Source organism: Balaenoptera borealis (genome assembly GCF_965194805.1).
Source record: "Balaenoptera borealis genome assembly, chromosome: 14".
Taxonomy (NCBI): Eukaryota; Metazoa; Chordata; class Mammalia; order Artiodactyla; family Balaenopteridae; genus Balaenoptera; species Balaenoptera borealis.
The window spans coordinates 71,570,028-71,583,801 of record NC_138875.1 but is presented as its reverse complement, the minus strand read 5'-3'; the positions used below and the strand labels follow the sequence as shown (position 1 = coordinate 71,583,801).

General features: G+C 38.9%; 1 protein-coding gene across 6 annotated transcripts in view; it reads right to left on the bottom strand.

Moving 5' to 3' along the window:
• The window catches only part of SFI1 (SFI1 centrin binding protein), an 80,462-nt gene that overhangs the window by 46,818 nt on the left and 19,870 nt on the right, over positions 1 to 13,774 (bottom strand). For all 6 annotated transcript variants that reach the window (XR_014233862.1, XM_082353061.1, XM_082353060.1 and 3 more), the window contains exons 5-6: positions 6,543 to 6,653; positions 2,444 to 2,538 (exon numbers count right to left, since the gene is read on the bottom strand). Coding sequence is in view for 5 of the 6 variants with exons in the window: in XM_082353061.1 (XP_082209187.1) it covers positions 2,444 to 2,538; positions 6,543 to 6,653 (206 nt within the window). In the remaining variant the exon portion in view is untranslated. The remainder of the gene's footprint in view (positions 1 to 2,443; positions 2,539 to 6,542; positions 6,654 to 13,774) is intronic.

The window sequence follows — 13,774 nt, the reverse complement described above, 5'->3', positions numbered from 1 at the left end:
ATTATCTATGAAAAGAAGAAAATAAATGCAAGGAGATAAAAGAAGAGGTACTTATAATACTCTGGGGAAACGGATGAGGCTTAATCTCAGGCATTGGCAAAGAAAAGATGAGTGCAAGGGACACCTCAGGGAGGCATGTTTTAAGAGAAGATAACTAAATGCTGTTACGACGAAGCCATTCGTAAGTAAGGTTTCTTGCTTAGCTACGAAAAGTAGGAAGAGCAGGTCTAAACGGGGAGCAGTGGACAAGCTGTACTGGGGACTTGCTGAGTTTGAGATGCCTGCAGGGCATTCATGTGAAATGGCTATGAGAAACAGCAGGCTGCATTATCATTTTGAAAGTTAGTGCCTTTTTTCCCTTAGGCTCCCCACATGGGTTTCTGGGTGCAACTCGAGGAATCAGACACTGACCAGAGCTAAACTGGCCACAAGATCACTAAGGGGCAACCTGGACAAAGAAGATCAGAAGTAAGCACTGCAACGTGACACATGGCAGCAAGACAGACAACAGTCCCAAGTGCTGCGAGAGAAACACAGCTGGAACACTGCACCAGCAGGGCAGGAACAGCCAGTTCACACAAATCATGCTTAAGTGAGTGGTAGGTGCCAAAACCATGCCATATAGAGAAAACCATAGGGATATGATCACACAGGAGTTCCTGCTCAGAGATCACACATCCTGGAAAACAGGAAAGGGAATCGAACAAGTCTTCCCTTTGACTTGGAGTTATTCTCTCTCAGAGACAATGTACTCATCCTTCACAAAAGCTTCTGAGCTTTTGTGATGGCAAAAGTAAATCTGGGCTCTCAGTAAACTAGGAAAAGTGGGGATCTTCCTCAACTTGATAAAGAATATCTACAGAAAGCCTATATCATACTTAATGGTGAGAAACTCAAAAGCTTTTCCACTAATCAAGTATAAGGCAAGGACGACCCCTCTCACTCCTTTTCAACATCACATATAAGAAGTTCTAGCTAATGCAACAAGACAAAAGCAATAAAAGGTATATATATTGGGAAGGAAGAAATAAAACTGTCTTTGTTTGCAAATGACATGACTGTCTATGTAAAGAAGCCAAAAAGAATTGACAAAAAACTCCTGGAACTAATAAGCAATTCATAGCAAGGCTGCAGGATGCAAGGTTAATATACAAAAGTCAACTGATTTCCTATATACCAGCAATGAACAAGTGGAATTTGAAATTAAAAATACACCACCATTTACAGTAACACTCAAAAAATGAAATATTTAGGTATAAATCTAACAAAACATATATAAAATCTGTGAGGAAACTACAAAACTGTGATGAAAGACATAAAAGAAGAACTAAATAAATGGGGAGAGAATCCATGTACAGGATAGGAAGACTCAATATGTCAAGATGTCAGTTCTTCTCAACCTGATTATAGAGTCAATGCAATCCCAACCAAAATCCCAGCAAGTTATCCTGTGGATATCACAAACTGATTATAACATTTATATGGAGGCAAAAGACCTGGAATACCCAACACAATATTAAAGAAGAAGGCTGGAGGACTGACACTACCTGAGTTGAAGAATTACTATAAAGCTACAGTAACCAAAACAGTGTGATATTGACAAAAGAAGTGACAAATAGATCAGTGGAACACAGCAGAGAGCCTGGCAACAGACCCACATAAATATAGTCAACTTATCTTTGACAAAGGAGCAAAGGCAATACAATGGAGCAAAGATAGTCTTTTTAACAAATGGTATAGGAACAACTGGATATCCACAGGCAAAAAAGGATCTAGACACAGACCTTACACCCTTCATAAAAATTAACTCAAAATGGATCACAGACCTAAATGTAAAACACAAAACTATAAAACTTCTAGATGATAACGTAAGAGAAAACCTAGATGACCCTGGGTATAGTGATGACTTTTTAGATACAACACCAACGGCACCATCCATGAAAGAAAAAATTGATAAGCTGGACTTCATTAAAATTAAAAACTTCTGCTCTGCAAAAGACAATGTCAAGAGAATGAGAAGACAAGCCACAGAGTGGAAGAAAATATTTGCAAAAGACACATCTGACAAAGGATTATTATCCAAAATATACAAAGAACTCTTAAAACTCAACAAGAAAACAAACGATCCAATTAAAAATGGGCAAAAGAACTTAATAGACACCTCACCAAAGAAAATACAGCCTAATGTAAACTATGGACTTTGAGTGATTATGATGTATCAGTGTAAGTTCACCAGCTGTAACAAATGTACCACACTGATGGGGGATGCTGATAATGGGAGAGGCTATGTATGTGTTGGGGAGGGGGTGTATGGGCAATTGCTACCTTCCCCTCAACTTGGCTGTGAACCTAAAACTGCTCTTAAAAAATAAAATCTTAATAAAGGAAAAAAAAGACAAATAAACAGAGGCATTTTCTTTAGACGTGTACTTCCTTTTCTCACCATGATCCTCGGCTCTCAGGTACCTGTTCCTCATCTCCCGCTGCTGATGCATGTAGGTCTTCCAGGTCTGGAACATCAGGTTGTACAAGTAATATCTGAGGAGCCAAAAAACCAAATGGTGTTTCTTTAGAACAAAACAACTCCGAATCCGACATACCCAGTCCGTTCTGTACTTAGGAGAAATTAACAGGAACACTTCTGACACATAAAAGCCAATCTATATCCTAAGCTAAAATTGGAGTGTCGTTCTCCACACCTTATATTATTACCAAGGAAGAAAGGTGTGAATTATCCTAGAATAACTTCACCTTCAGCACCCACAAAGCTGTGGCATTTGGAATGACAGTCATATCTTAATCATCCACACCATGTAAAACATAACCTCTCCTTTGCACTAAAACACAGTCAATGTTCTCCTTTGTCTTTTCTGTCTCAATACATACATTATGCACATTAAGACTGTCAGTCCCAGGGCTTCCCTGGTGGCGCAGTGGTTAAGAATCCACCTGCCAATGCAGGGGACACAGGTTCGAGCCCTGGTCCGGGAAGATCCCACATGCCGCAGAGCAACTAAGCCCGTGCGCCACAACTACTGAGCCTGTGCTCTAGAGCCCGCGAGCCACAATTACTGAAGCCCACGCTCCGCAACAAGAGAAGCCACCACAATGAGAAGCCTGCGCACCGCAAGGAAGAGTAGCCCCTCCTCGCTGCAACTAGAGAAAGCCACGCACAGCAAAGAACCAAAAAGCACCCCCCCCCCAAAAAAAAGACTGTCAGTCCCTCCATATCTTCACTATCCCATTTCCTAAAACTTGATTTCATACTCTGCCAGCTTCATAGAACGATTCAACGATGTCTATATTTATGGATATCTGAAATATCCATAAATCAGAAACCCTGCCCCGAAGAGCTTAAAGACATGATTATAATGAGTGAATACCATTTGAAAAAGACACAATGTATAAGACATACTAAGTTTTTACTTTAAAAAAGGTATAAAAATATGTATGTGATGTAATTCCCAATTTTTACTTTTTCTTCCACTTATCCTTGGGAATACAAATGTCAAAGATTAAGAGTTTCTTCTCTCTATTGCTAAAAAAATAAATAAATAAAATTTTAAAGTTTTTTCTATTTCTATTTTCTTAATGTTCTATATTGGGCATATATTTTCTCCCAATCAATACAAATTAAAACAACTTTATTATTTTAAAACACAGAATTAGAAATTATATAGAAGTGAGAGTCAGTGAGAAAAACCTATTCAAATCATTAGCATGATCATTACATAATGATTACTTGAATTAGAGGGGTATCTCTGTGTATATGTGCTCACATGCACACAGTATTGTGTGCTTGGTCTTAATTTAGGACTTTGATCTTGCTTACTCTAAAAAGAATTTGAAGAAATACAGAAAATAATCCAAAACTCTTCTCGTTGCAAGGATGGTCCAATCTCCACAAACTCAATCAATGTGATACCTCACATAATAGAATGAAAGAAAAGAACCATATGATCATCAGTATCTCAATATAATAAAGGCCACATATGATAAGCCCACAGGTAACATCATACTCAATGGAGAAAGGCTGAAAGCTTTTCCTCTAAGATCAGGAACAGGACAAGGGTGCTCACTCTCACCACTCCTACTTAACATAGTACTGGGAGTCCTAGCCAGAGCAATTGGGAAACAAAAAAAAAAGAAAGAAAAGGCATTGGAATTGGAAAGGAAGAAGTAAAACTGTCTCTATTTGCAGATGCCATGATTTTACATACAGAAACTCTTAGAGACTCAACCAAAAAATTGTTAGATCTAATCAATGAACTCAGTAAAATCATAGGATATAAAATTAACGTAAAAAACTAAGTAGCAATTCTATACAATAACAACAAATTATCTGAAAAAGAAATAAATCAATCTCATTTACAATAGCATCAAAAATAACAAAAAGCTTAGGAATAAATTTAACCAAGGAGGTGAAAGGTCTCTACTCTGAAAACTACAAGACATTAATGAAAGAAATCAAAGAAGACAAATAAATGGAAAGGTATTCCATGTCCATGAATTGGAAAAATATTGTTAAAATGTTAGTACTACCAAAAGCCATCTATAGATTCAATACAATCCCTATCAAGATTCCAATGGCATGTTTACAAAAGTAGAAAAAACAATCCTAAAATTTATGTGGAACCACAAAAGACCCCAAATAGTCAAAGCAATCCAGAGAAAGAACAAAGCAGGAGGCATCACACTTCCTGTTTTCAAGCTATAGTATATTATGGCACTGGCATAAAAACAAACAGACTAATGGAATAGAGTTGAGAGCCCCAAAATTAACCCAAGTATATACCGTCATCTAATATTTGACAAGGGAGCCAAGAATATTCAATGGAAAAAAGACAGTCTCTTCAATAAATGGTGCTGGGAAAACTGGATATTCACATGTAAAAGAATGAAACTAGATTCATATCTAACACCACTCATTAACCAGAAATGGATTAAAGACTTAAATGCAAGACCTGAAACCATGAAATTCCTAGAAGAAAATATAGGAAAAAAGCTCCTTCACATAAGTCTTAGCAATGATTTTTTGGATATGACACCTAAAGCACAAGCAACAAAATAAAACATAAACAAGTGGGACTACAGCAAACCAAAAGGCTTATGCACAGCAAAAGACACAGCCAACAAAGTGAAAAAGACAACCTACAAAATGGGAAAAAAATATTTGCAACCCATATAGCTGATAAGGGATTAATATCCAAAATATATGAAGAACTCATATAACTCAATAGCAAAAAAAAGAATAATCCAATTTAAAAGTGGGCAAAGGACCTAAACAGACATTTTTCCAAAGGAGATATACAAATGGTCAACAAGTACATGAAAAAATGCTCAACACTACTAGTCATTAGGAAAATATAAATCAAAATCACAATGAGATCAAAATCACCACACACCTGTTAAAATGGCCATCATCAAAAAGACAAGATAGAATTATAATGTGCACCTAAATTTATATAATGTTATAAACCAATTTTACCTCAATTAAAAAAAGGAAAAGTAGGAAATTAGGTCTCCAAAAAATAAGACATAAAAAAGAAAAAAAAAAGACAAGAGATAACACACACTGGTGAGGATATGGAGAAAAGGGAACCTTGTGGACTGTTGGTAGGATTGTAAATTGGTATAGCCACCAAGGAAAACAGTATGCAGGATCTTTAAAAAATTAAAAATAGAACTACCAGACAATCCAGCAATCCCACTTCTGGGAATATATCCAAAGGAAACAAAAACACTAACTTGAAAAGATATCTGCACCACCGTGTTCACAGCAGCATTATTTACAATAGCCACGACAGGGAAACAACCTAAGTGTCCAAAGGTGGATGAATGGGTAAAGTTGTGGTATCTATATACAATGGAATTTACTCAGCCATTAAAAAATGAGGAAACCCCGTAAAAACATATACATTAAAAAAAAAGAGGAAACCCTGCCATTTGCGACAACATGGATGGACCTCGAGGGCATTAGGGTAAGTGAAATATGTCAGACAGAGAAAGACAAATACTATATGATCTCACTTATATGTGGAATCTTAAAAAAAAAAAAAAAAAAAAAACTCAGAAAAAGATCAGATTTGTGGTTACCAGAGGCCAGGTGGGTTGGGGGCGGCAGTCAAAAGATACAAACTTCCAGTTATGAGACAAAGAAGTTCTAGGGATGTAATGTACAACATGATGACTATAGTTACTACTGCTGTATGATATATATGGAAGTTGTTAAGACAGTAAGTAAATCCTAGAAGTTCTCATTACAAGGAGAAAATTTTTTTCTTTTTTTTTCCCTTTTCTTTTTATTGTATCTATATGAGATGATAAACATTAACTAAACTTATTGTGGTAATCATTTCATAATATGTAAGTCAAACCTTTATTCTGTAGACCTAAAACTCATACAGTAATTAATATATGTCAATTATATCTCAATAAAACCAGAAAAAAAACTTCTATCCTTTTGACCAGAAACATGCCAACAAGTAATTATCTGATAACGTGTATCAGTAAAATTAAAGTAACGTAACATGAAATCCTACCTATAGTGACAGTCAGCTCGAACGCGGAGTTTCCACTCTCGATGGGAAACCCACCACTCTTCTTTCCATTCTTCAAAGACCTTCTGCAGAATTCTTTGCTCATAGTAAAACCTAGGGCAATGAAAAAAAAATCAGAGAGACATAACTGACAATGTTGGAGCTGGTATCTACTCCCAAATCACCGTTTCATATGGCCATTGCTTTCTCATAGAAAAGTGTGGTTCATTATTTGATAACACCAAAATAGATTAAAAATAGACATATTTAACTTTTTCAGATCAAAACGTTAGAACTACTTAAACTAGAAATGAGGCTAAAAAATTTTATACTCTAGATCTTACCAATTAAAGAGGTGAAAGTGAAAAAATCTGACTTTTCAAATACCATAAGTGAGTTGAGAATTAACATTCTCAATTTTTTTCATTCACCAGACTAAAAAATATATTTGATTAGTAAAAGATAGTAGCTACACTTCTCATTTACATACCCAGGAGATTAAAAGTTATAAAATAAGCAAATGCCTAATGGTATTCCTAGGACTTAACAGAATATATTAGTTTAACTGAAATCAGACTAGCGGAGTTATAACAAGAGCAAAAGAGAAGAGAAAATAAGAAGGGAAAAAGCTACTAAGAAAGAAAGCAGCAGGACAGTGAGATTGTGCTGATGCTAACAGGCATGGTCAAGAAGACTGGTAACTCAGGAACTCTGGCCTGTCAGTCACTCCAAATTTCTTTTCATGGTTCTGTAGGTTACTAACATGTCCTTCATCCTCACCCACTCACAGGTTTTAAAAAACTGGCTGGCAAAACTATACATAGAGAAATTCACCTCCCAATGTTTATTGCAGCATTATTTACAACAGCCAAGACATGGGACTTCCGGGTGGTCCAGTGGGTAGGGCTCCATGCTCCCAATGTGGGGGCCTGGGTTTGATCCCTGGTTGGGGAATTAGATTCCACATGCTGCAACTAAAAGCCTGCATGCCCCAACTAAGAAGCCTGCATGCCACAACGAAGATCCAGCATGCCGCAACTAAGACCCTTTGCAGCCTAAATAAATAAATAAATACTTTAAAAAACAAAAAAAACAATAGCCAAGACATGGAAGCAACCTAAATGTCCATCGACAGATGAATGGATTAAGAAGATGTGGTACATAAATATACAATAGAATATAACTCAGCCATAAAAAAGAATGAAAAAATGCCATTTGTAGCAACATGGATGGACCTGGAGATTACCATACTAAGTGAAGTAAGTCAAAGAAAGACAAATAGCATATGATATCACTTATATGCAGAATCTAAAAAAAAAAAAAAAAAAGATACAAATGAACTTATCTACAAACAGAAACAGACTCACAGACTTAGAGAATGAACTTATGGTTACCAGGGGGGAAGGCTGGGGGAGAAGAACAGACTGGGAATTTGGGATTGACTGCTATATTTAAAATAGATAACCAGGGCTTCCCTGGTGGCGCAGTGGTTAAGAATCCTCCTGCCAATGGAGGGGCATGGGTTCAAGCCCTGGTCCAGGAAGATCCCACATGTCGCGGAGCAACTTAGCCCATGTGCCACAACTACTGAAGCCCACACACCTAGAGCCCGTGCTCCACAAGAGAAGCCACCTCAATGAGAAGCCCGCGCACTGAAACAAAGAGTAGCCCCCGCTCACCACAACTAGAGAAAGCCCGTGCACAGCAACGAAGACCCAACACAGCCAAAAATAAATAAAATAAAATAAATAAATAAAGATAAGAATTTAAATTAATTAATTAAATTAAATAGATAACCAGCAAGGACCTACTGTATAGCACAGGGAACTCTGCTCAATATTCTGTAATAACCTAAACGGGAAAAGAATTTGAAAAAGAATGGAAAAAAATAAAAATAAAAGAAATTCACCTCACTGTTGTTCATAGTAATAAATAAAAAGAGAAAATCACCATAAGTACCCATCAAAAGGGGACAGCTTAAATTCAATCAACGCTACTCAGTAATTTTTTAATGAATAGAGTAGAGCAAAAGATACTGAAATGGAAGATGCTCCAGAAAAATTGCTGGATGAAAAAATATAGCTACCTTGTGGTAGGTATGATATGTTTTTTAACCTTTTTAAAATTTATTTTTTTATTTATTATTTTTTATTACTATTTTTTGGGGCCATGCTGCAGCACGTGGGGTTTTAGTTCCCTGACCAGGGATTGAACCCCCGCCCCCTACAGGGGAAGCATGAAGTCTTAACCACTGGATCACCAGTGAAATCCCCTAAACTCTCTTTTTTTAAAATTTATTTTATTTATTTATTTTTGGCTGCTTTGGTTGTTTGTTGCTACGCGCGGGGTTTCTCTAGTTGCAGCGAGCGGGGGCACTCTTTGTTGCAGTGTGTGGGCTTCTCATTGCGGTGACTTCTCTTGTTTCGGAGCTCAGGCTCTAGGCACATGGGCTTCAGTAGTTGTGGCACACGGGCTCAGTAGTTGTGCCTTGTGGGCTCTAGAGCGCAGGCTCAGTAGTTATGGCGCATGGGCTTAGTTGCTCCACGGCATGTGGGATCTTCCCGGACCAGGGCTCGAACCCGTGTCCCCTGCACTGGCAGGAGGATTCTTAACCACTGCGCCACCAGGGAAGCCCCTAAACTCTTTTTTAAAGCTAATTTTTTTTTTTGTATTTCCAGGACTCATATGTTGGAATTAATATAATATACACCAAATATATATGTATAAAATGTATGCACACAGCAACATATTTGTATGTATACATAAAAACATATCTATCTATATGCATACATGTATGTGTACATATATAAGTTATTATATTATACAAATTAAAAGCCTGAAAAGATCTCCAAAATACTAAACTGTTACCAGTGGTTCTGTCTCAGGGAGGGATTGTTATTACCAGGAGACTAGTATTTCCTGTATTACACATTTCTTTAGTTTGAAAAAATTTTTGAGCAACAGCTTTGTTCATAATTTTTAAAATTTTTAGTGGAATAGAACCACACCCATTTGCACATTTACTTCCTTCTACCATCTACTATCTATCCATCTACTTCCTTCCTTTCCCAAAACCTCACTAAAATAACAGCAAATACTTTCAAAAGGTGTAAGCCCACAAAGAAAGAGAACAGGAGCAACAATGTTAGGCAAGAGATGCCAACAAATTTTAGACGACAGAAAGCAGGCAGGCGAGTGGCAACTGAATCAACAGGTGAAAGAAGGCAGAGAACTAAGTGTCGGTGGGAGGAGAGTCAAGAGGCAAGTGGCTGGTGGCATGAACCCCAGAGAGGCATGGGAACAAGAAGCCATCAGGAAAGGGGGAGCCCTGGGTGGAAATGAAAACACAGGATTGTTTGGAAGCCTGTGCGTAAGAAGCAGTTAGGCCCTTGGATCCCATTATTCACCCAGGCAGAGACTCAGGATTATCTCTGGAGAGGCTGAACCTGAGGGGCACTGGACTCTCCAACACCAGGCAGAGCTCGGGAGACAGTCCTAAACCGAGAGTATACATACGGAACAGTGAGACCCACATTCCCTCTCCTCTGCTTGCCGCCAAGCTTATAACCACCACCCCCCACCTCCGCCCCACTCTACCCCAGAAGGAGTTTGGAGGACTCCTCTCCTCTGGGGAAAATTGATCAACCTAAGGGAAAAGGCTTTCAGATACTGACAGATGGAGTTCCCCCAATGAAACTATCTGGTCTCTGCCTCAAAAGCCTAAAGGGAAACCCTCAGCTTACAAGTCCCTATGCATACATTGAATGGGTATATAAGCTTCTAATATTAACTCTTAAATGTGAGCAGACAATAAAAGGATCTCTTGACATTTGAGGAAAGACTACAACATGAGACAGTGAACAAAAGCACACAGAAGAAATGAGCTTAGAAGAAACAGAGCAGACAAAAACCTTAAAATAAATCATTACATTAACCTCAAAAAAATTATGAGCCTCCAGGATGTTATTCTTTTAAAAAAAGGAATATTCAGAGGACAAAAAAGAGCTCTTGGAAATTAAAACTATGATGGCAGAAATGAAAAAGAAAAGATCCATAGATAGGTAAAACAAAAAGGTGACTGGCCTATAGGCCACAGTAAGAACTCTGGCTTTTACTGTAAGCAGGATGGGAAGCTGCCCGAGGTCTGAGCCGAAGAGTGACGTGACTGGATTACTCAAGACTGCCTGTGTGAAGAGACTGACTAAGGACAAGGCTGGGAGCAGGAGACCAGTGAGGCGGCTCCTGGAGTCATTCAGGGGAGACATGATGGCCTGGACCAGGGTGGTAGCAACTGGAGGTACTGAAAAGAGCTTGGAGTCTGAATCTATTTTGAAGGTTGAATCAACGTAATTTTGGCATTTGGCATATGGCATTGCAATCGGGGAGTGAGGGAATAAGATACCAAGGATGACTCCTAGGTTTCTGACCCGAGTCCCTGGAAGGATGGGAGCTTCTTTTACTGGAGAGAGGAACACTCAGCAGGGAGGTCTGTGGGCAAGGTCTAGACTTTGGTTACGAACATACTGAGTTGTGACGTCTATTGGGCGCAGAGTGGAGTGTCACGTGTGTAGCAGTCCAGGAAGAGGTCTGGGCTGGGTGTGTACCTTTGGGAATCATGGGATGAGGTTGCCACGGTTGGGAGGTAGACAGAGAGGCAGTGTAAGGACTGGGGGTGGGATACTTAGATGAGGAGGAACCAACAAAAGAGAGTTAGAGGGAACAAAGAGGTGGAAGGGAAACAGAGAGGATGGTAACCTTGACACTGGGAGAAGAAAGGGCTCCTTGAAGAAGGGAATGATGGGTTGTCTAATGCTTCTTGGTAAGTCAAGTGAGAGGAAATTTAAGAATTCACCATTGATTTTAGAAAATGTAGTGACCTTACAAAAGCAAAAACAATTTTGGTGGCATGATGGAATCAAAAGCCTCGTAGGATGGACTTGAGACTACAAAAAGAGGTGCTGGAGAGGTTGGGGATGGCAGGAAATGTAGAGGGAAGCAAAGAGATGGAGAGCTAGCTGCAGGAGGAAGTAGCATCAAAGGGATTTTTTTTTTTTCAGGATAAGAAAATAATAGCATTATATACTGGTACAAATGATCCAGTAAAGAGGGAAAAATTGATACAGAAGAGACAGAAAAAAAACTGCTAGTGTGATGGCCTGGAGTAGGCACAAGGGGAATGCAACACAAAAGGATTTTGCCACAGATGAATACATGGCCAGTTCATTTGTCTAACAGTTGGGAAAGCAGGTCATATGGCGATAGATGCTGGCGGTCAGTAGACTGAGTGATGGTCTCTTCTGTTACTTCTATTTTCTCAAGAAAATAGGAAGCAAAGCCTTAACTAAGAATGACGAAAAATACTGATAAATTAAATACTATAAATGGACGTGACTGTTTTATCTACTTCCCAAATTAGCCAAGTAATTTTGTTCAGATCTTCTCTTCAGAAAAAGAGGTGACTACTTCCTATTTAAGACTGCCTTACATATGGACACATACTGTATGTATTATTTTTGCCCTACTAATTCAGTGGTCATTTTGGTTCCATTTATTAATGATAAAACAACTCCAGTTTATAGAAGTTAAAACATTCTCCAAGCACATAAAGGTATTATTCTGAAGTTTCTGGTATGATATCATTCCCCTCTAACATTCCTAAAAGTGAGAAATAAATAATTCAATATGGAAAAAGACCAAAAAAAAAAAAAAAAGCAAAGATCAATATGCCCAACTTTACCCATAGTAACAAATAACCCACTTGATTTAAAAAGAGATTACAGGGCTTCCCTGGTGGCGCAGTGGTTGAGAATCTGCCTGCCAATGCAGGGGACACGGGTTCGAGCCCTGGTCTGGGAAGATCCCACATGCCGCGGAGCAACTGGGCCCGTGAGCCACAACTACTGAGTCTGAGCGTCTGGAGCCTATGCTCCGCAACAAGAGAGGCCGCGATAGTGAGAGGCCCACGCACCGCGATGAAGAGTGGCCCCCACTCGCCGCAACTCGAGAAAGCCCTCACACAGAAACGAAGACCCAACACAGCCAAAAATAAAAATAATAAATTAAAAAAAAAAAAAAAAAGAGATTACAAGTTGAAACTGACCACCCCATCACAAATTTCAAAGTCAATGAAAACATAGTATCAGAATTATAATTCTGGTAGATGCTTAGAGAAAAAATATTCTCACTCTCTCATTTTACAATTTGAGAAACTGAGGCCTAGAGCCGTAACTTAACCCCAGATCAAACCATTATCTAGGGTCTAGGTAAGAACCAAAATTCAGGTCTCCTAAAATCCAGTCCAGTATTCTTTCCTGCCACCATTCAAGAGCAAAGAAAGGAAAAAGAGTACAATGTGAATGCTCTAACACAGTGAGGCAGACATCAGTCGCAGATACCCGACACCCACCGCCAAGCCTCTGCTTCCTCACCAGCATCCACTAGGAAGGCTGGAAAGGTTTCTCTCCCAGCCTCTTCAGAAGCTAAAGATGGCCAGTGACATAGCTCTGGCCAGTGAGGCAGAAGCAGCTGAGGGTTTCTAGGAAAGTTTTGCCTTCCTGATAGAGACAGGTCCAGCTGACACCACCCTTCCTCCCCCTTCCTGTGTAAAGCTAGAACAGTCATCTTGCAACTATACAGTGTCATCTCTAAGGACAAAGGGCCAGTACACTAAGGATGGTAAACTGGAAAGGATCTAAAAGCCTGAGTCTCTGATGACATCACTAAACACCTGAACCAATACCAACCTCCAAACTGTGAGAAAAAGCAAATCCCGATTTGTTTGAGCCATCGTCAGACTTTCTCTTACTTTGAGTCAAATGCATTTCTAACATAATCAGCGTTTCCCAAGTACTTGGAATATAAATAGGTATTATTTGAAAAGAGGTTTCCAGTTAAATATGAGTCAAATATGAGTTTAACAAAATCAAGCAGGAAAAGGATTTGGGGAAGAGAGTGAAGGCAGCAACATAGCTTTTCAGTCTCTGAATCCTTACAAAACACACAGAGCAACCATGTAGTAAAACCAAAAACTCACATATCTATTACAACAAAACTAGGTGACAAGGTATCCCTACAAACCCAAAATGCAAGCAGGTGAGGACAAATCACCCAGAGTCAAAAGACCGCCATGGTATTAACATTTGTACAGAAGAAAGAAGGAGCGATGAAGGTGGTATCTGAGGAAGCTGAGAACAGGAGAACCTGAATCAGCCAATAAGTAGTCACTGGAAAGTGCA